The sequence below is a fragment of the Fusarium oxysporum genome, chromosome 11 (assembly GCF_000149955.1).
Source record: "Fusarium oxysporum f. sp. lycopersici 4287 chromosome 11, whole genome shotgun sequence".
Classification (NCBI taxonomy): domain Eukaryota; kingdom Fungi; phylum Ascomycota; class Sordariomycetes; order Hypocreales; family Nectriaceae; genus Fusarium; species Fusarium oxysporum.
In genome coordinates, this window is record NC_030996.1 from 1,243,448 (window position 1) to 1,262,149 (window position 18,702).

General features: G+C 48.7%; 9 protein-coding genes and 2 non-coding genes across 11 annotated transcripts; 4 read left to right on the forward strand and 7 right to left on the reverse strand.

Annotated features, from left to right (window-relative positions):
• Positions 1-5: 5 nt before the first annotated feature.
• On the forward strand, positions 6-608 carry FOXG_09832 (uncharacterized protein; the record flags this gene model as incomplete). Its single annotated transcript, XM_018389057.1, has 1 exon — positions 6-608. The coding sequence occupies one exon, from the start codon at positions 6-8 to the stop codon at positions 606-608; it is 603 nt and encodes a 200-aa protein (XP_018247249.1).
• A 165-nt stretch (positions 609-773) lies between these two features.
• FOXG_20162 (uncharacterized protein) lies at positions 774-1,184 on the forward strand (the record flags this gene model as incomplete). Its single annotated transcript, XM_018400431.1, has 1 exon — positions 774-1,184. The coding sequence occupies one exon, from the start codon at positions 774-776 to the stop codon at positions 1,182-1,184; it is 411 nt and encodes a 136-aa protein (XP_018247250.1).
• A 1,282-nt stretch (positions 1,185-2,466) lies between these two features.
• Positions 2,467-3,668, reverse strand: FOXG_09833 (uncharacterized protein). The gene has a single exon (XM_018389058.1). It carries the CDS (start codon positions 3,325-3,327, stop codon positions 2,695-2,697), a length of 633 nt encoding a protein of 210 aa, XP_018247251.1. The 5' UTR covers positions 3,328-3,668; the 3' UTR covers positions 2,467-2,694.
• A 396-nt stretch (positions 3,669-4,064) lies between these two features.
• On the reverse strand, positions 4,065-4,156 carry FOXG_20163. The gene has a single exon. It is a non-coding gene; the product is annotated as a tRNA-Ala (tRNA).
• Positions 4,157-5,156: 1,000 nt separating this feature from the next.
• FOXG_20164 lies at positions 5,157-5,272 on the reverse strand. Its single transcript, XR_001936409.1, has one exon. It is a non-coding gene; the product is annotated as a 5S ribosomal RNA (ribosomal RNA).
• Positions 5,273-5,464: 192 nt separating this feature from the next.
• Positions 5,465-6,301, reverse strand: FOXG_09834 (uncharacterized protein). Its single transcript, XM_018389059.1, has one exon. It carries the CDS (start codon positions 6,188-6,190, stop codon positions 5,672-5,674), a length of 519 nt encoding a protein of 172 aa, XP_018247252.1. The 5' UTR covers positions 6,191-6,301; the 3' UTR covers positions 5,465-5,671.
• Positions 6,302-6,807: 506 nt separating this feature from the next.
• Positions 6,808-8,948, forward strand: FOXG_09835 (uncharacterized protein). Its single transcript, XM_018389060.1, has 4 exons — positions 6,808-7,267; positions 7,318-7,913; positions 7,965-8,039; positions 8,094-8,948. Exons 1-4 carry the CDS (start codon positions 7,204-7,206, stop codon positions 8,802-8,804), a joined length of 1,446 nt encoding a protein of 481 aa, XP_018247253.1. The 5' UTR covers positions 6,808-7,203; the 3' UTR covers positions 8,805-8,948.
• Positions 8,949-9,454: 506 nt separating this feature from the next.
• FOXG_09836 (uncharacterized protein) lies at positions 9,455-13,005 on the forward strand. Its single transcript, XM_018389061.1, has 5 exons — positions 9,455-9,639; positions 9,686-10,711; positions 10,758-11,223; positions 11,272-11,576; positions 11,627-13,005. Exons 1-5 carry the CDS (start codon positions 9,570-9,572, stop codon positions 12,808-12,810), a joined length of 3,051 nt encoding a protein of 1,016 aa, XP_018247254.1. The 5' UTR covers positions 9,455-9,569; the 3' UTR covers positions 12,811-13,005.
• FOXG_09837 (uncharacterized protein) lies at positions 12,994-14,576 on the reverse strand (the record flags this gene model as incomplete). The annotated part of the gene is made up of 2 exons (XM_018389062.1): positions 12,994-13,388; positions 13,443-14,576. 2 exons carry the CDS (start codon positions 14,574-14,576, stop codon positions 13,086-13,088), a joined length of 1,437 nt encoding a protein of 478 aa, XP_018247255.1. The 3' UTR covers positions 12,994-13,085.
• A 48-nt stretch (positions 14,577-14,624) lies between these two features.
• Positions 14,625-15,786, reverse strand: FOXG_09838 (uncharacterized protein; the record flags this gene model as incomplete). Its single annotated transcript, XM_018389063.1, has 1 exon — positions 14,625-15,786. Exon 1 carries the CDS (start codon positions 15,774-15,776, stop codon positions 14,625-14,627), a length of 1,152 nt encoding a protein of 383 aa, XP_018247256.1. The 5' UTR covers positions 15,777-15,786.
• A 596-nt stretch (positions 15,787-16,382) lies between these two features.
• On the reverse strand, positions 16,383-17,902 carry FOXG_09839 (uncharacterized protein; the record flags this gene model as incomplete). The annotated part of the gene is made up of 4 exons (XM_018389064.1): positions 16,383-16,817; positions 16,868-16,927; positions 16,974-17,246; positions 17,417-17,902. The coding sequence occupies 4 exons, from the start codon at positions 17,900-17,902 to the stop codon at positions 16,383-16,385; spliced, it is 1,254 nt and encodes a 417-aa protein (XP_018247257.1).
• Between the last annotated feature and the right edge of the window lie 800 nt (positions 17,903-18,702).

Below are 18,702 nucleotides of genomic sequence, written 5' to 3' on the forward strand. Positions count from 1 at the left end.
ATCTAATGAGCAGCCCTATGGCTTGTCACGTGAGGACATGGCCAAGTGATGGCCTTGTTCTTCGTCTGGGGTACTGGAAGCAAGAAGAGACCAACAATATCACTCACGGCACGAGATTCCTCCCCAGGAACGGCCTATTTGGAGCCGAGCAACCTACTCAACGGGAAGCTCGCCATTCCTCTGATCTTGAAGAGGATTCTTACGGAACTGATATTGATCGTATTTGGAATATGTACTTGGTCAATTGGTATATCATCTTTACCACGACCATGGGCATCGTGCTTTTGGTCGTCGCGGCCTATGCTTGGGCTATGGGCCTGATCCTCCAACCATTCAGGCTCACTTCAATGCTTTTGGGCACTTTGCAACGCGCCATCGCCTTCTCACTGCTTCCCGCGTTGGCGTACGGATTGTTCCATCAGACATCTCTAGCTGCAGATGTTTATACGCGTACGATGATCCCAATCCAGAACATGGCAAGTCCTCTGTCTGAGGAGGATCACCACCGGATATTTGGGCCAGGACACGAGACTTTGAAAGGAGCCACTGCGGCGAACAGCATGCTCCTGGATTACCTCACTCCCAATGTTATTGGCTGCATAGATTAAGCCATCGAGCTCGGCCACCCAAAGATCATTCTTGGTGCTGTCTTGGCCACACTTAGTAACTCTGTTTACCTTGTAGTAGCCCGGATCTTCGACTTCAGCGAGGCCGAAAATGGCAATTACAGCGTTCATATTCATGCCAAGAGCTTTTACGCATTATCCGGCATCATGGGTATCTACTGCCTCAGCAATTGGGTATTGACACCTCATGGTTCCCTCAGGACTTGCAGACCTGTATATGGCCTTGTGGACTTTGCGTCTCTTGTTTACCAGAGCGATATCTTGCTATGTCCCGAGTTTTGGCTGCAAGATTCTGCAGATACAGAAGAGCATATGAATGCGCAGGTGACGCTAGCTAACAGGCTCTATCGGTATGGCATCTACCACGGAATAGATGGGCGTCGGCACGTCGGCATCGGCGTCGAATATGCACCACCGGCGCGGTTGCTAGATGATGAGAATATTTTGTGTCTTAGTCGGTCTGTGAATCTAGCGAGAGCGGCGATCTCGTCCGGCATATATAGCGATGCTTCCCTCGTGAGCGCTGAGAAATTCATCACCAATGAGCCTCAAAGGTGATCCTCCCTTCGGAGGGTTCGGACAAATCAATATAGGAGCTGGCGTAGGAGAGCAAAGGAAATAATGAGTCTTGAATTTTGAGGTAGTAATAGATTAATCTGTTCGGGGGTCGACTTCATTTCGACTTTTAACTCAAAGAGAGAACAGTGATGCATGGTGACATGATGATTAAGTTATCAATGTGCTGCCAGCGTGCTGGCTTCTCGGAGCAACATCGCACATGTTCCAATCAACCCAGATCTGGATCCGATGGCCAGCAGTAAGAATGGGATTACTTGCAGGCCAAGTGAATCTGCACGCATTCTTCCCCGCTCCGAAAATTTCAACCGCCAGCCACTCGCAAGAAATCTACTTGATGGGGGGCCGTGCAGGTGGTACAAGGTGACGCAACCTACATACAAATCACGAAGCTCAGTCTCGACCTGCACTGAAGAGAAGGTGTTGGACTAATTGCACTTACAGATTTCATGTCAAAGGCACCAGGCTGGGAAACAAAAACGAGATAATCGTTACGAAAGAAGGACATACGTTTTTTATCACGACCCAACGCATCTCTTCTAGCCAAGAACACGGGTAACCGTCAAGCCTGGCTGTAAGGTGCTATCCAGATCAGGCTGTGCTAGCACACACCACGACCAGGATTATCTGCAGTCTGACAGCCAAGCCTCCACACTCCTTTCATCCCGTTCCCTCGGTCACACGAATGAGGCTCTGTTGCTATCCACCAAAAGCTTTGTACTGGTCGCTTTCCGTATCTTTCTCGCCAGCCGCAGTTTCACCAACACCATCGTTTCCCATCTTGCATGGACCTCTTGCCCAGAGCCGATTCTCGCCTCTCGCAGCCTCATTTTACTTGGCACCTGACGATGCACAGGGTCTCGACCAAGTCATGGCCCAGCCATCACATCTCGTATCCGCGGCCAAGTCATCCCGATCCCGAGGAGCGAGTCTTGTTGGTAAAAGGTGGTCGACTTGTTCAGTGAGGTTTCTATCGGATGCGCCACATTCTAGCCTGGAGTTCAAAGGCAGGCCGTGTCTTAGCTGCATAAGCTGAATAGTTGGGGCGTTTTCGATGTCACAAGCAGGAAGGACTAGCAGCAATGCTCCATATAACCACCTGGTCTGTTTCAAGTCAGTCAGCTTGGAGGATATTTTGACTTTTTTATTGAATCTTTTACTGTTGGACAATGTTGCACCGCAACCGCCGTGGCGTTTACTCAGTCAGCATCATGGCATCCATGGACAGCATACTGGCCTTGTCTCGATATTAGCTCGATAAGACCCGAGAATCTAGTGATTAAATATTTTACTTCTAATTAAGTCCTTGAGAGGGAAAGTCTTTATTATTCGAAACTCATAATGCAAGAAAGCTGAGGCCTATATTTAAATCCCATATAACTTTACAACTCTAACTCCAGGATATAAGAAAAGTGCTCCGTAGGGGAATTCCTCTAAACCACGCCCATTCGTCAGCGAAAAGACCAAAAATACCCAGTCTTAACTATCCCCATCAATGCCCTTTCCGCATGGCAAAGACGCTCAAGAAGATACTCCAGCCGAACCCAACACAAACTGCCACCAAAACTCGAGAGCGCACGGGAACCCATAGGAAGTTGCAGATGGCGACTAATGGCCAGATATGCCAGCCAGCTTTGATAAGTGGCCAAAGTCGATTACGGATTACTTCCAGAACGAGGAAGGGGTGTGAGACACGTGCGATGTTTGTGCAGATGAGAAAGACGGACCCGCTGATGGCAAGACCAATTGTTTGATCAAGAATCAGCTTCGCCAAAACGTTGCGCCAAATAAGATCCGGACTGATATTGAACCATCTCCTAGTCGTTCCTCTCGTATCATCATCCTTCTTCTCCTCAACCTGCTTTACGTCCGCCTGAACCTGCGGCAGAATCTCGTTCGCCCTGATTGCGTGTCCAGTGGGGAAGCAGTCCTCCAGAATGAATTGGATGACGTTGCCGACCTGAGAGCCTATGAACCCATAGATAGCAAACTCCAGTACCTGCTGAGCATCAAAAGTCGATACGCCTGGTGTTCTGTAGTGAATAATGATCTGGGTGACCAGGTTTGCCGAGACCTTGATAGCTGTTGCCTGAAGGGCGAGGCGGAGATTGAGGGCGCGGACCATGGTGCGATGACCCTGGGGACAAAGAAAGGGGCCTATTACGTAGTCATGAGAGAGAGGGACAAACGAGTGAATGAAAAAGTGAGGCGGGTACAGGGACAAGGCTGATGGTGGTGGATGTTGGATGTATGTATTGGATCTGATCTGGAGACGAGAGATGACCAAAGATGATTAGTGACAGCCTGGCTTGTGCAAGGCCCCCCCTGAAATTTGACGAATGAGAACAGCTGTCCCTTTTGTGGGTCACGTACCAGCCAATTTCAGTGGGGGCTGAGAATGAAGGGCACTGGTATTATCTTCGTTCCTTGGGGTTGCACAGCATATTTAAGACAAATGCTCGATCAATTCGTGCTGTTGAAACATTTGCGCGCTTGGCATCGATAAATTCCATGACAAGTTCGTGATTCTTCTTCTGTGGGGTCCAAGGCTGATGGTTGGGAGGGGGATGCCCCGCCAACTGTAAATGCGCCTGAAATGTCCATTGATAACATGTGAATTTTGTCCGAAACCCAATGACACGCTGAAGGTCACCGATTAATTCACTCTGAACGGGAAAAATATTACAAAGCACTCAATACCGAACTGTCAATAAATAAGGTTACAAACAATTGAGAGCCTGGCACCTAATCCCTCTAGCCATCAATTGATGTCCCGGGTAGGTGGGACGCGCAAAAAGACATCCATTCACAAGCAATGGACGGCCAAAAATGTGGATAACGGTGGAATCAAACCACCAACGTTGGACGAACAGGGAATCGAACCCTGGACCACTCCCAAATAACGCTCGTAGAGAACATGCTAAGGGAGTATTATACCACTAAACCATTCGCCCGAATGGATGATGAATTTGCCTCAACCAGCATCTACATTGTGCTGTTGACATTGGTGGGCCCAAGCTTTACAGCAGGTCCATAGTAGTTCGCCGTAATGATTGACAATATCTCATCAAGATAACCATAGATCAAGACAACAGATTAAAAATGCACCTTGAGATATACAATCCTAAGCCGCGTAGCCCCTCGTCTGCACCAAGTAGATACTCTCAATAATTACGCCAATAATCATATGCTCCTTTCCGCGGTCACAGATCCACAGTTGTGTAGTTCTACTTGCGTGTCTCCTCCGGCGCCAGCAATAGCAAGGGCCTTCCTCAAATCGTCTCTGATATTCCACGATACACAGAGAGGGGTCTCTGAGATGGGTCTAGCGGGGGCATGTGTGGGCGACTTTGCCCCCTGAAAACGAAGTTGCCGAGTGTTATCAACAGCTTGATCAACACTGAGAGTAATCTTCAAGCATAGCTTTAAGGCACAAAGACCATGTAAATACAAATATTCTGAAGTGTCTTTAGAAGTCGGAATCTACACTCAATGGCCCGTAACAGGCTCAAAGTCAGTTGAAATGTACTATTCGTAACTTCGTATTGTGCCATTGAGAAACTTGCTCGTGCATGTTCCTGAATTGTGGTGGACAGAGTCCTCAAACAGACTCACGGCGAGACCCCTTACGAGCTCCGCGTCAGGGCCTAGGTGGAATTAGAGGGCGGTTTGTCGAAGCAAGCCATTGTTGAGATGGCTCATAGGGACGATAGGATGGATACTGGTTGGAGGGATCCTTGGTAATGGATGAATCTTATTGCATATCACCTGCAAAGAAGGCTTGGGGTTTAATAATCCTGTAACTAGCACCGTAGTTCCTAAAGACCAAAACAAAATCTCCATTCTCAGTGTGGCGTCTCTGTGACAACTATGGTTGATACTAAAATGACTCATGTCGAGAATGAAATTTCAGTAGAGCTACATGTCTTTTACTCTCTATTCAAAAGAAAAAGAAACATACAACAGCAGGTATTCGCTGGTCGTCTCCGACCCAACTACTGATCCGCCCCTTGCGGGCTTGACTAGGGGAGAGCAGACGGGATCCCGTACTTTACCGCAGGTATGGTCGTATGTGGTTGAAGGCATCGTGAATGGGGCTCAAGTTGGTGCCTACGTGGTTGTTTGCCAAAGACGGTGGAGAGGAGGACGAGGAGGTGGGGCTCCACTGGGTAATAAACTACTAAGTAACATTAACATAAAGAAAAGTCTTTTCGAGTTCGCCACGCAAGTTAAGGTTGGAATGTGCACTGACAAGGCCTTGGATCGTTTTCAAAACAAGCAAGCAATTTGATATTGACTCGAAATACTTGCATGTGCCTAGTCTGGTCAAAGAACCTCAGCAATCGGTGACGCTCAGCTGTCACAACTGGTTATGAATTTGCCCAAGCACTATTAAACGGCTACTCGATCCTATAGCTCCTCAAACTTGCTATCGCAGATATGTCAGACTTCTTGCTAATTCAAGCGCTTCACAGGACCATCCACATTGCCATGATACCCCCCAACAGCCCAACGACGGAACCCGGCGTCTTCATGTTCGAATCATTGCCCGTCTGAGAAGAACTCGCCGCAGAGATCGTTTCCGAAGCCGTCTGTTCAGCACTTCCCCTGGCGGTTGTCTTGGAAGCCGTGTCTTTGGCGCTATCACCAGTTGAAGTTGCGGACGACGCATCGTCAGTAGCCGATGCCTCTACACCATTCAGGTACCTCGAGCTTGCACTCTTGACTCGCGAGTCATAGTCTGATGCCGAGACAGGAATGGTGGTGTAGCAGCTCATTGATTTGGGTTCCCAAGAACTGCCTGTGCAGATTGGCCATCCTTCACAGGTGCTCAGGTCGAGCTTGCCGCCAACGCAGCAATACGCTTTGTTATTGGAGGGATTGTTGAGAACACCAGGACAGTTATGGTTGTTTTCACCAGTAATGATCGTTGTCTGTGCTAGGATGCCTTGGAACAGGCATGCGAGGCTAATCGAAGAGAGAAGCATGATGGATTTTGACAAAGAGGTGACAGATGGTGCTTCAATTGGACTCAGAGTGGAATGCTCAACGCTGTTCGAGAACTTCGGTATGCTGAATTTGTCATCTTCAAAATGCGGAAGCCATCGTTACTTATATACGCTTGGATCCTGGTTTGAGGCTTGTGGCTTGAGGCCATTTTGTCAGCAATGTTCCAATCAGAGGAACTCAGTGTCGTCGCCCCGCATAATCGTGGATTTGTCTGAACCAAGGAATTCGTATTTACACTTTCGATGATGATTCTCGTCTTAAAATCTTATGATGTAACGCTTTTACTTTGTTCGAGTCAAAGCTACAGACGAATTGACCTTTCTGGACACCAAGCTGAGATTAGTCCCGGCATCTGCCAGCCGATAGTCCCCAAAGATGAATCTAGCCATATATGGTATTTCAGAGAGACACCCCTGCGATCCTTCAATGGAGCAAACCTTAACAGAGGCCAGCTCGGCATGCTCAGAAGGGTAAGTGACAGGTATCGTGACGTAAATGTCTCAAACTCTTGGGAGCTAGGTGATTGTCAAAAGTCCCTGAAGAGCAATAAAGGGTCCTGATTACCCCGGCGTTATGGCTGTTGATCGACATTGCAACAAGATCTTTAATGGGATGTCGGCACTGTCGGATACCCTACGATGATTCAGCTGAGAAAACGACGTGCCAATTGAGATTTGTCAGTGGCTGTCTGCCCCTACAGTTCTAGAACCTCCACATCGCCAAGCGAATCCCTCGATAGCTCCACGCGTTCAGAAGCCACTTCCCCCCCAAACTAACTGCATCCGTAGCATGGCGTCCTAGCGTCTGATCGCTTTCCCTACGGGGTATTTCAACACCTTGGCCCCGTCCAACCTTTACCCTTCCTGCAGCCAAGCTTTGTCTTTCACAGCCCTACGAACCCGACACTGTGGTTTTGGTTCCGATCTAACCTGTTTTCTATTCCTGTTTATTAATATTTTTATACTCTGTTTCATTTGTTACGCGTCTCCACATGACTCGACACGGAAGACGTATAAAACGGTGCGGCACTTGTGTTGAGCGCAAGGTTAAATGCGGTATGTCGGTGTCGAGAGTTGAGTGGTTCCATGGAACTGACTATTGATAGATGAACAGCAACCCTATTGCCAACGATGCAAAAATGCAGGTCTTACCTGTTCGGGGTATCATAGTCAACTAAAGTTTGTCGACGAGGGGACTCGGTTCGCTTCGACTACTGCTTGTCCTTCTCAGCCTGTTTCGAAATCTGCGACATCACAACGCAGTCGTCTCGCCAATGGCAGAGCTTCAACAAAATGCCCAAGGAATCCCAGGCCTCAAATAGTCAGCCTAGTACCGCAGAAGAATACTCTGTTCTTCCCCTACACTTTGTCAAAGCTATCACCAGAAGACTTGCGCTGCGGGCCAGGACTGGGTCCAGGAATACTTTCAGAACTACTGACGGGCCAGCACTCGGAACTACATCAATCATGCGTACAGGCATTGGCCGCGATGTACTTTGGAAGAACGAACCGGGATAGAAATGCCTGTGAACAAGGGCTACGGCTGTACTCTCATGCACTGACTCAGCTCCGGACGGACATCAGCAACTCAAATACCGAAATGGGCACCCTAATGAGTATCATGTGTCTTTGTGTGTACGAAAACGTCGTGTTTTCTCAACCGACTGCTTGGCTCCTTCATTATGATGGTCTAGGGAGATTGGTAAGTCCTTTCACGGCGGAACTTTGACCTTTTGCTCACCCGGACTCCTAGATGCAAGCGCGAGGCCCAAAGCCGTGGAGAACGCCAACAGAGAGGCAAATACTGCAAGCGGCACGGTACTACATTGTAAGTTTTTATCACCTCACGGAAAATTAGTGAGGAGTCATTGACTGGATGCAGACTCTCTCCGCTGGTCATCAACGCCGCCATTGTTTCCTCGACCAGCCGCAATGGGAGAGCACAAGATGCCTCCCGGAAGGTGAAACTCCAGATAAGATCGATATCCTGTACGACATCTTCGCTCAGCCGCCTGGGATCATTGCGGATTACGACAATATACGGAAGGCGAGTGTGACGGACCCTATTGCAGTTGAAGTTCTGCGGAACAGGACACAATCGCTCATCGACAAACTGCATGAATGGTACCGTAACATGCCATGGGTATGTACCACTGATCCAACCATGAGAGAGCACAGTGGCATCCCCCTTCCGGATGACCCCATGGAATGTGTCGCTCTCGCAATCAGCTACGCCATGCTTTTATGTCTTGTCCAGCCTTGCGAATACCTGGGTATCTCACTCTTTCCGGAGAGCAGTATGGAGGCGACAAGTAATATCGATCAAAACTCGAAAAACAAGTTCTTGGCCCTGGAGATCTGTCGCTTCGCAAACTGGGCACTTCGTGGTCAAGCTTCGGCGAGCTACGCCTTGCTGTTAGTGTATCCACTTCAAATAGCATGGTTCTGCGTGCAGAATAGTGAGGAGGACCTCCGTAATGTTAGAGTCATAATGAACTCGGTTGTTGCGGATTCGTATGGCTTTGAATTGGGGAGGATGAGGCATTGGGATGAGACTAGTCTGGATCAAGGCCGTTATGGCTTTTTGTATTAATGATAATCGTATCGATGGCGGGATGAGGAAAATACTACATGAAACATCCCGATGATGATAAAAGCGAACGTTGTTGCGCATTGTACCGTTGAGCTGACATGGTGCTTGGTAATTATCCGCTGGCCTGGCTCTGGGGTTGCGTCGATTGCTCAACTGGCGCGCTTGGATATCTACGCGCCTTTGCCATATCGAAACCAATTGATTGGTTACAGGAAACATGACATTTCAAAGCATGCGGCTCTGCTGATTGCCCCCCAAACAACATCGACGTATGTGGCTGTATCGCCAAACCTGACATGACCCCTGTAATGTCGTCAATCTGTTTCGCCCTTTGCGTGGCGATGCACAACACAGCAAATGCTCAGCCCTAGGCTACACCACACCACAAAGAAGATCAACGAAGCAGGCCATCTCGTTCGGAAATATGGCAGGCTTAGCCCCCCAGCCAAGGCAACTCCGTCGGAGACGGAGGTCCGCTACTGATTAACCAGCGTGTTTGACTGGTTTCACTAACCTCAAGATCCACTGATCCTACAAGGCTGATATGCAGCCTTGCTTACGCCCAGCTATCTTATACACATTTGGAAATCGCGCTTATGGCCCGAAACAGTCCAATGGAGCGCCCATGTTGAAGTCAGCGGGCGTTCCCCGCCCAATTTAATTTCACGGTCGATTTCTCTCTTTTCGGCTGACCTGGCATTATTATAATAACTTTATTTCCTTCTTTCCAGATGCAGGCGCACGTGTAGACGCTGAGTTACGAAAATGTCGGAAAAGAGACCTATTAAGCGACTCGTGGTGTTGGTAGACGGAGTTGAGGCTCGGGAAACCAAGAGTGAGCATTTGCCTTGGCGTCAGGGATTGTTGCTGATTGATGACAGAGGAGACGAACCCTTCAACGATTCAGAGGATCAATCAATTAGTACACGATGGGCTAGTTGAGTCGAATGGAGTTTCTGTTGCGCAGATTCCCAAGTATTATGTTGCACCCAGCAATGTTGTCAAGTTGGCCGACATGTTCCGATCACGGAGCACGACAAGTGATGACTCGACAAACCTCATCAAGACCATTGTCAGGGACATCTGTCTCACGCTTGAGCGGCCAGAAGATGAGCTCTGGTTGTACGGTTCTGGGCACGGAGCCTTTATCGCTCGCGCAGTTGCTGGCATCGTGCATCGAATGGGCCTGCCCACAACGCAAAGTTTCGATGATCTGTTTGATACAGCTCTTGGCCTGATCAAGGCTCAACTTGAGGATGATTTCAAGCGAGGCCCCGTACTACTGCAGAAGATCAAGAATGAAGCGCAAGATCCTCCTCGGATACCGTTTGTTGGTCTTTTTGACACCATCATTCATAACTCAAAGACATCTTACGACATCTCGTTCAACCCTTCTATCGAAACTCTTCGCCATGCGCTGGCTATTAATGAGAACAGGTCCAATAAGGCACCGGAAGTAGTCAACATTCCTGACGATGCGGACATGACACACAGGTCACTTACCCAAGCATGGTTCCTCGGTACACACGAAGATATGATCGGCGGAACGGCTCACGACGGTCTTTCACTCTACCCGCTGCAGTGGATGGTATTGGAGAGCATCTACTCTGGCCTCCGTGTCAACAATATGGGCGACTCAAAGGCTAGCGATAATCCCATGGCTTTGATCTTCCCGCAATACGCTGGCAACCTTCCGCCCTTGGACGGATCAGAAGAGATCGAATGGCGGCTCCAATACACCAATGGCCTTCGAACAAGCATGTTTGATCTTCAGAGTATGCATGCAAAGAAATCGGCAGGCGGCTTCGAGACTCACTCCATCAAACTTGATACGGATTGCTACAAACATGCAGCAAACCGGAAAGTTTTTGCTGCAGATGGAAGCTTGAAAGGATGGTGTGACGTTGGTAGGTACTCCGAGTTTGCCAATCTGTACCCAACTGACAAACCTAGGACCGTATGGAAACATGATTCATCCCTCCCTTTTCTGCATTCTCGATAGATACCCCCGATATAACGACCTAAAGAATTTCCAACCCCTCAAGAAGCCAATCTCAGACTTTCAAGACTCTTACCTTGTTGCCGCAGAAGATGGGTTAGCTCCATGGCTTCAAGGGATGCAGCTCGAAGCAAGCGGCGTCAAAGCCTTCCGAATTCTAGTATGCGGCAAAACTGGCGTTGGCAAATCGACATTGATCAACAAGGTCTTTGGTGTTGAGATGACCGATGAGTCTCTTTCATATGATCAGGGAGTCCATGACATCAACGTCGCTTTTGAATCCCCCAAGCATCCTGGACTCTTGATCCATGACTCAAGGGGTTGGCAGGCCGGTAGTGATACTGAGCTTGAATTGATCGCGAAGTTCCTTCGGCACAGAGCTTTTCAGGAAGACCCTGCCGAAGCTCTTCACGTCATTTGGTCAGATACTCTCCTCTATCCAGGAACATTAAGTTAACGCTATCTTAGGTTCTGCGTCGACGCCGACGTGGCACGTATCGAAGAAGCCGACAAGCGAACCTTTGCCACCATCGCCCAATACTCCCACCAAGTCCCCGTTTTCGTGGTTGGAACAAAGAAGGATAAACTTACTGGCTATCGAAAAATGCAGTACTTAGAAGAACTCATGGAGAAGACAGACGATTACAAAGAAGCCAAGCGACTCGCTGAAGAGAAAGCCAATGCCGTTGCCGAGGAACAGTTCGCCGAGCTGAGGAACCAGCTTTCGCAGATTGAGCACTACAAAGCTGACGGCTTCTGCTGTCTTTCAAAGAGTGAGTAGCATCCAGTTGTGAGAGTTATGAGTGGGTGCTAACTATAATAGATGACGACGCCGGTGTCAAAGACCTACTCTCACAAACCCTCGGCCTGATCGTCGACGAACGCGTACGTCTCTTCTGTGTTGCCGCTCAAGTCGTTGATGTTGAACAGAAGATCAACTCAGCGATAACAGAGTGTATGAGACTAGGAACCCATGCAATCCGCACTGCCGCCGTTCCCCTCCCCTGCACAGGGTTGGTCGGAACACCGACCGTCTCACGCCTCATCTGCGAGCATGTACTCCAATGCTTCGGCTTTCCCAAAGCTGCGCCAGCAGAGATCGAGCAGATCATGTCAGATATCGTCATGAGCAACTTTAAGCAGTACCTCCGGGTTTCTCTGTCGCAGTTTGCGGCTGTTAGTGCTATTTCGGTTGGTGCTGCGGTGCCGACTATGGGAATTGGTATCATTGTTGGTGCGGCGGGTTGTCTTTTGGGACTTCCTCCTACAGCGAGGATGTTGCTCAAGTGCTCGTGCGATATGATTCTTATCCTCGAGCGGTCCTTTAGATACGATGGAAAATATGTTTCTATCAAGCAGATCGAAGATGCAGCGAAATACTACTCGAAGACAACAATAACGACGTTCAATGGGAAGGAGAAGCGATTGCAGCAGCAAGTTCACGATGAACTGGACCATCTAATTCCACTGAAGAAGGTCAACATTGGCTTCAAGTTCAACAAGCTGAGATCATCTGTTGAAGAGATCATCTATAGCAATCGTTTTGGCAACCCACCAGACTACACTTCTCTGCGAAGCCCGTCCAGTGTCGGTCTGGACTTGCAGCCAGGAGGACCTGTCGAGATGGATGCCGCACCCACCATATCAGAGCTGCCTGGCGATGATGTCGACTACTCGCAATTACCGAAGTCAGACGAGAAGTCTGATCAGCTACCACTTCTTGAGCTCGATTCAACTGAAGTCGGCGCAAAAGAAGGACATGTTTCGATGGCATCAAATACTTCAGGAACAACCGCACATATTGGTCCTTCACTTGCAAACAAACTTGTCGAGCTTCACGTTCAACCGCCTGAACTTGAGGGCAATGCACCGGGTGACGTGAGACAAGACTCGTTGGAAGTTCCGCCACCGGCGACGAGAAGTAAATCTGACTCCTCTGCGTCCAAATGGTCGAACAAGCTGTCATCGTGGAAGTTGAGTCGGAAGTCAAAGACGCTAAAGCAATGAGTGAGCGGAGGATCTGGTGTTTCCGCAGTTCGTTTTGGGTTTTAGGAGATACCCATGATGTTGGATGATCGTAGAACTGTCCTTTCTATTGGGTACTCATGTCTGCATGTATTTTATGTAATGTATGAAGAGAGCGATTAGAAATTGAATCACGTTGTCATGATAACACGAGTTGACCGTTGTGTCAGAATGAACTTTTCTCTATTGCTCTGTATTATATTCAAGTCTGTGTTTGCTTCCAGTTTTAATGCGACTGACTGCTGCCTCATATCCAGTCATCCTATATACTCCTCGCAATGGGCATCTTGCCCTGACTCAGCTGGTTTCCTCCTGTATTGTGAAAGCTGCCATTGTTTCTCAAGGGAAGTACCGGTAATAGTCGTTCCACCTGACACAGAAATACACAATCTGGCATCGAGTAAGTTGCAAACATGCTTCAAAGAGTCTGCAGCGTAAGATCCTGTCCATGAGCGATATGTCGAGCATAGCACAACTTGTACTGGATCTGCACCAGAGACGACATCGGGCATTAGTCCATGACTTCGTTCCCAGTCTTGTAAATGGAAGGTGGTCGTGTACTGCGATACTTGATTAGCTTGTTTGAATCGGCATACATATGGAGAATTTCTCACCTCATTTAGATTTAATTCTACTTCTTTACCGAGGATCTTGCGGGTGGCTTTGTGAGCATCGTCGTAGAATTGACCATTGCCCTTCTTACTGTCATTGATAGGTACGGAAGAAGGAATATCCCAGAAGAAGCTGATGCCAGTCTGGCGCAGCCATGGGACATCTTTCATGCGATCTTGGTGAATCAGAATGCAAACAACAATCCCAGACAACGGCGAGCCGTTACATCTTTCATTGAACTCCTGCGAAAATGAGTGTGTTCGTAGTACTTCTAAGATGCTTCCGAGAGACTTTATCAACTGGGCATTGATGACCTCGCGCTTAAACGTTGACTCATTGTGCAAATTCAAGCCGAGGACAAGCTCAGTGCGGCCCCTTTGGCGGAGTGAATAGTCTAGCTTTTGGAGATCTGTAGCTTGACCTGCGAGCGCGGTATGTCTGATGTATGACGTCTCATATTGATCAGCTGGTAGCTTTTGATAAATGTCGGGCGTAACGGGAACATCTACTACCCAGCACGCCGTCTTCCCCTGTGCGGGATATAAATAAGGGTTGAGCAATTGTCGCGGTCTTTGAGCGCAAGGGTTGGAGTAGTTGTTCAGCTTGACACGACTTTGTTGAGAATTGCTCACAATTGTTGTAGCCTCTGACTGCATGCTCATAGATGAGCGCTTATCAGAAGTGGGCATGCTGGACATGGTACTCGCCGTACTGAGAGAAACAGGCTTCCTTGCACTGACGGACTGATAAGTCGGCAGAGTTGGCTTAGTAGGCGGTGGTCGGTCCCAAGACGTAGTTTGGGTATTGTGGTCGACGTAGTAAGGTCTCCCATCTGGTGTGTGCATTTCCTGCCATCCAGGTGGCAGCGAAGCAAGTGCGGGAGCGATAGGTTTAGTCCATGACGTGGTTTGATCGTTGTGGTTGACGTAATAAATCTGTCCCTCAGGAGTGAGTCGACACTCCCATCCTGTTGGAAGAGGAGTGAAAGGATCCGAGGCAGCATTGTATGGTATAGAAGCCTGGGGGCTGGTTTGTATCATTGGCGTAGAATCGACCCAAGTTAACGTCGCTTGGACTTGGGGGTGTTGGTGAAACTCGGTCTGGGCCGTTTTTGCTGGCATTGATGATGGGGACATAGTAGACTGTTATTGTGGTGATGCAGGTGGAGAGCTGAAAACTCTACGTTATTTAGGAGAGCTAGGAGTAGGAGATGATGTTGCTTGTGAAGTCGTAGCTTGTTCCTTCGCTTTGGTAAAAGGCACTGAAACCGACACCATGTGAAGCGTATCAAGTCTTGCAGCCAAAAGTGCTGTCGGATCAGGATTCCGCACAATAACGTCGGGGATACCTCTGATATTGTACTCATTCCCAGATTGTGCCATACAAAACTTTTTCGTTGAAGACTTGAGCTTGATCTTAGACCAGTCAAGGTCTGAATCCAAAAGCACCTTGAAAGTGATTCCATTCAACCCCTCTAGCCAAGATGCCAACGCTCCAATATGCTCATCCTGCAGCAAAACTGCCTCTCCGGGTCGGAGGTCAGCACGCTCGCCGATAGTCCACGCGTACAGAAACCGCCCGGGGTCCAGCTGCCAAGTCATGATGGGTGAAGTGTCGTGGCCGACGTTGGCATAAATGACTGAACCGCCATACGTAGCAAAGGGCATACTCCATGTATTGATGCGAATTCCGTCGTTTGGCGGTAGTGGCTGTGGATATCCGACTTTCTCAATCTGTTTGAAGATATCCGCAACAACCGCGGCCTCGGCTTTCAAATTTTTCTTGTCATACTTCTCATAGTACGGTTCACTGTGTCCAATGCGAGAAGGCGATTTCTTGAGCAATTGAAAAGGGTGAGGGACACTCTTCAGATAGGCTATGGCCTGGTCGATGTCTAGATTCCAATAGGTCGGGTTCTCAGGGTTGCTCCAGTTTGTGTCGTTCATAACTCCGCAGCCATATCCGTAGTAGATAGGCATGGGATGACAAGCCGCGCAGAACATGAAGGCGCAGGCAATGAGATACTGAAGAATGGGATCAAGACGCTCCAACTCAAAAGTGAGAGCATCCTCGGAAATGTCCATCGCAACCTTGACAGCTGCGAGGGCCTGTGGCAAAGCATCGTAATTGATCACGTCAAGCGCCATCAAACGTTGGCCCAAAGAGGCGAAGACCAAGTAGATCTCATCTACGCCGGCGCCTCTTCCACTCGAGCTTGAGCCCTGTCCTTCTTCACGTTTGTTCCTTTGGCGCAATTCCCACCATGTCGCGATACTTGCACCGGCTTTGACGACTGAGATGCCGATCTCTATTGAAGAGGTGATTGGGTCCGCCATGGCGGATTAAAGCAAAAGACGTTTTCACTGCTATGCTGCGAGTCCATCGGGGTTGGGTTTCTTTATAACATTTGGGCAACTCTTCAGCTAGCGATCGATAATGTACTGTACTTCATCAGATGATTCCTTTGAGCTAGTGTTCTAGTTGGCTCGATTGTAACCCTCCAATCCAACGTGGCGTTCGATAGCGCCAGCGCTAGATCTGCCTGGAATAGCCGCCCATGGATTTGGAGTATTTCAACTGAAACTGATAAGATCTTTTAGCCTATCAGGCGTTGCACATCATATGAACCCTGCATTCAGCTTCAAATACAGGAACGAGAAAATGTGCCTTATGTGCCGGCTGAGCCGGAAGTGGTGAGTAGGACGAGAGCATTACTGGTAGTTGTAGAATTCAAAACGCCTGTGCATGATAAATTGAGTTTCATTAGTTAGAGGTAGCCTCTGGGTTTAAGGTCTCATTTAAACAAAAATGGGCTTCTTTATGCTTATTTAAATAAGGCCCAAGTTGAGAAGTGTATATCCAGAAAGTAATACAATATATACATTGAATAAAAAGCTGTTGATGGATAAGCAATAGAGACAAACCTCTATATACGTGTCTCATCAATATGCACAGGAAACCGCCTCCCAAGTAAATGTCGCCATCTCGCTGCCTGGAGTCCTGTCGCCGAGCTGAGGCCTAAAGTCATCATAGAATCGGACGTCGCCCCACGGGAGCCACCAGTTATACCGCAACGGAGTGAATGAAAGACCATTTCTGGTATCCGTGCTACACGAAAGCACGCCAGAGCAGACGTTATTGGGGTCCTTTTGGCAGTAAAGGGCTTCAGCGCCATCTGGGTTGGGGTTGCTACCAGGAGTGTCAAAGATGATCTTGTTCGAGTTTCGGACAGTGGCGACAAAGCCACCCCGAGCGTAAGGGTTTTGTGTGATCAAGCGACCCGTTTCTGACAGGTACCATGTGTCTAGGACAAGGGAGGGGTATCCCCCGTTACCTGAAATGAGCGAGTCGGGATCGTTTGAGTTGTATTTTAGATACTGCCCATCAGTCCATTTGGGGCCGTTAATTCTGATTTTGAAGCACTTACCCGATTTTTCAGATGGCGAGGAACATGCTCCAGCTGTCCAGGTATTGCCCACAGGTCCAGCTCCAATATATCTGTATTAATACGGATTCTCAGTGTAGAACTTTACGTCTCCGCCGGGTCTGGCAACCGTTGTCGTGGCCGTGACGGTGGCTGTTCCAACACCAATCGTCGTAGTCACCTGCTGCGTCACCGTCTCCGTCCCAGTGGCGATCTGCTTACAAGCAAATGAGATCTTCTTGCTATCCCAGTCCTGTACCAGCCCCGGCGTATAGACTGCTCGAGCAGCAAGTTGTTGTGTGGCTGTGGCGTCGCGCCTTTTCAATCCCGAGTGATCAAAGGTAGCGGCCCGTTCAATGGTGATGATAGTTCTTGCGTTCGACTGAGGCCAACCGGTCCGATCAGAATAGCTAGTTATGGTAACAACGACATATTGTGCTGTAGCTGGAACCCAGCTGGTTACATATTCGGTAGTCGCGGTTGACCCGCTTGTCGATGTGGCAGTCGAGATAGAGGTGGTGCGAGGCGGTCTGTAATCCAAATAAGACGTACAGAAGTCGCCGGCAAACTCAGCAGCTCGGCAATATCCTCAGCCGTCGGTATCATATCAGGTGCCTCAAAACATTGATTCAATGCGCGACTGGAGCCACTATACCATGTATCGTAGACGCCATTACGAAGTTTCATCATACTCTTGGTAGACATGTAGGTGCTTACGACCAGCTTGTTAGCCGAGCACTGGCCCTGGGGCTCGTCTGAGTAGCTCGACTGCATTGTAACAAGTGTCTGCGATGAGATCGCTGGCTTAAGCCTGACCTGGTTGTAAACATCGATAACGAACTCGACACCCCAGCGGACATAGGGTATGAGCGAGACTCCGCCAGAGGTAGTAAAAACAGGGTATGAGTAGGTGACCTGGGGCTCCCAGCCTTTCTTAGACTGAAGGGTTGGCCCAACTCCGTTGGAGATATCCAAGTTGGCTTGAGCATTGAGTGAAAAGGAAGCCCCCGCACTGGCAACGCTGACGGCAGATGCCATCTTCCATTTGATGCCAAACTCATAGAGCACCTGGGACCTGATTGAATATGCTCCCTTCTCTTTGATTGTCTCGAGCGGCGCGGCTTCAAATACCTAGTTCTACTGAGACTCCTAAGACCTAATATATCAGGAGAGCAATCAAAATATATTATATTAATAATATAAACTAATAGTATCTAATTAACCTTTTATAAAAGCTCTATATATTATATTAAGTTTTTATTGTATTTCTAGATTAATATAATATAGACTACTGCCTGATCCCTTAGAAGGGGTAGTAAATAGCCCTCTTAGGCTTGTAATATTATATAAGGCTTCCCCTCCCTCCGTCGCTGCGTAACCTCCCTATACAACCGACCTAGAAATCACGATATTCACCGTGTTAAAGTACCTATGACCAACGAACAGATCTAAACTCCTACCGATCTTGCGCATTCGCGCAGAACTTACTTTCGCCAAGCAACCACTGGTCACAAGCATGGCGACATGGATGGCAACCCCTTGTCTCCTCTCCGAGCGCATTTGCGCAATCATAAGATGCTAGGTAGCTGCAAGGGCCTTTGCAAATAGCTCAGAGCGCCCAAGGCAGACTCCGGCCTCCATGTCACTTCACGGGCGGTGGACGCATTGACGCGTGCTGCATGTCGCACTGAGTCTCTTGTCTGCGTGGAGTATCAAGGCGGGTGGATATCATCAAGAATATTGAGCTAACCTCTCACGATTTCAAGCCCTAGACACCGCGATATACGATTCTACCAAACTCGCGAAGCGGGCTCGTGCTTGGCCTTTTACTTGGGCTT

Coding starts and splice junctions, on each gene's coding strand:
- FOXG_09834 (XM_018389059.1), bottom strand. CDS start 6,190: ATGCTTCTCTCTTCGATTAGCCTCGCATGCCTGTTCCAAGGCATCCTA.
- FOXG_09835 (XM_018389060.1), top strand. CDS start 7,204: ATGACTCGACACGGAAGACGTATAAAACGGTGCGGCACTTGTGTTGAG. Junction 7,268..7,317: donor TGAGCGCAAGGTTAAATGCG/GTATGTCGGTGT, acceptor GACTATTGATAG/ATGAACAGCAACCCTATTGC. Junction 7,914..7,964: donor ATGATGGTCTAGGGAGATTG/GTAAGTCCTTTC, acceptor CCGGACTCCTAG/ATGCAAGCGCGAGGCCCAAA.
- FOXG_09836 (XM_018389061.1), top strand. CDS start 9,570: ATGTCGGAAAAGAGACCTATTAAGCGACTCGTGGTGTTGGTAGACGGA. Junction 11,224..11,271: donor GAAGCTCTTCACGTCATTTG/GTCAGATACTCT, acceptor ACGCTATCTTAG/GTTCTGCGTCGACGCCGACG. Junction 11,577..11,626: donor CTTCTGCTGTCTTTCAAAGA/GTGAGTAGCATC, acceptor TAACTATAATAG/ATGACGACGCCGGTGTCAAA.
- FOXG_09833 (XM_018389058.1), bottom strand. CDS start 3,327: ATGGTCCGCGCCCTCAATCTCCGCCTCGCCCTTCAGGCAACAGCTATC.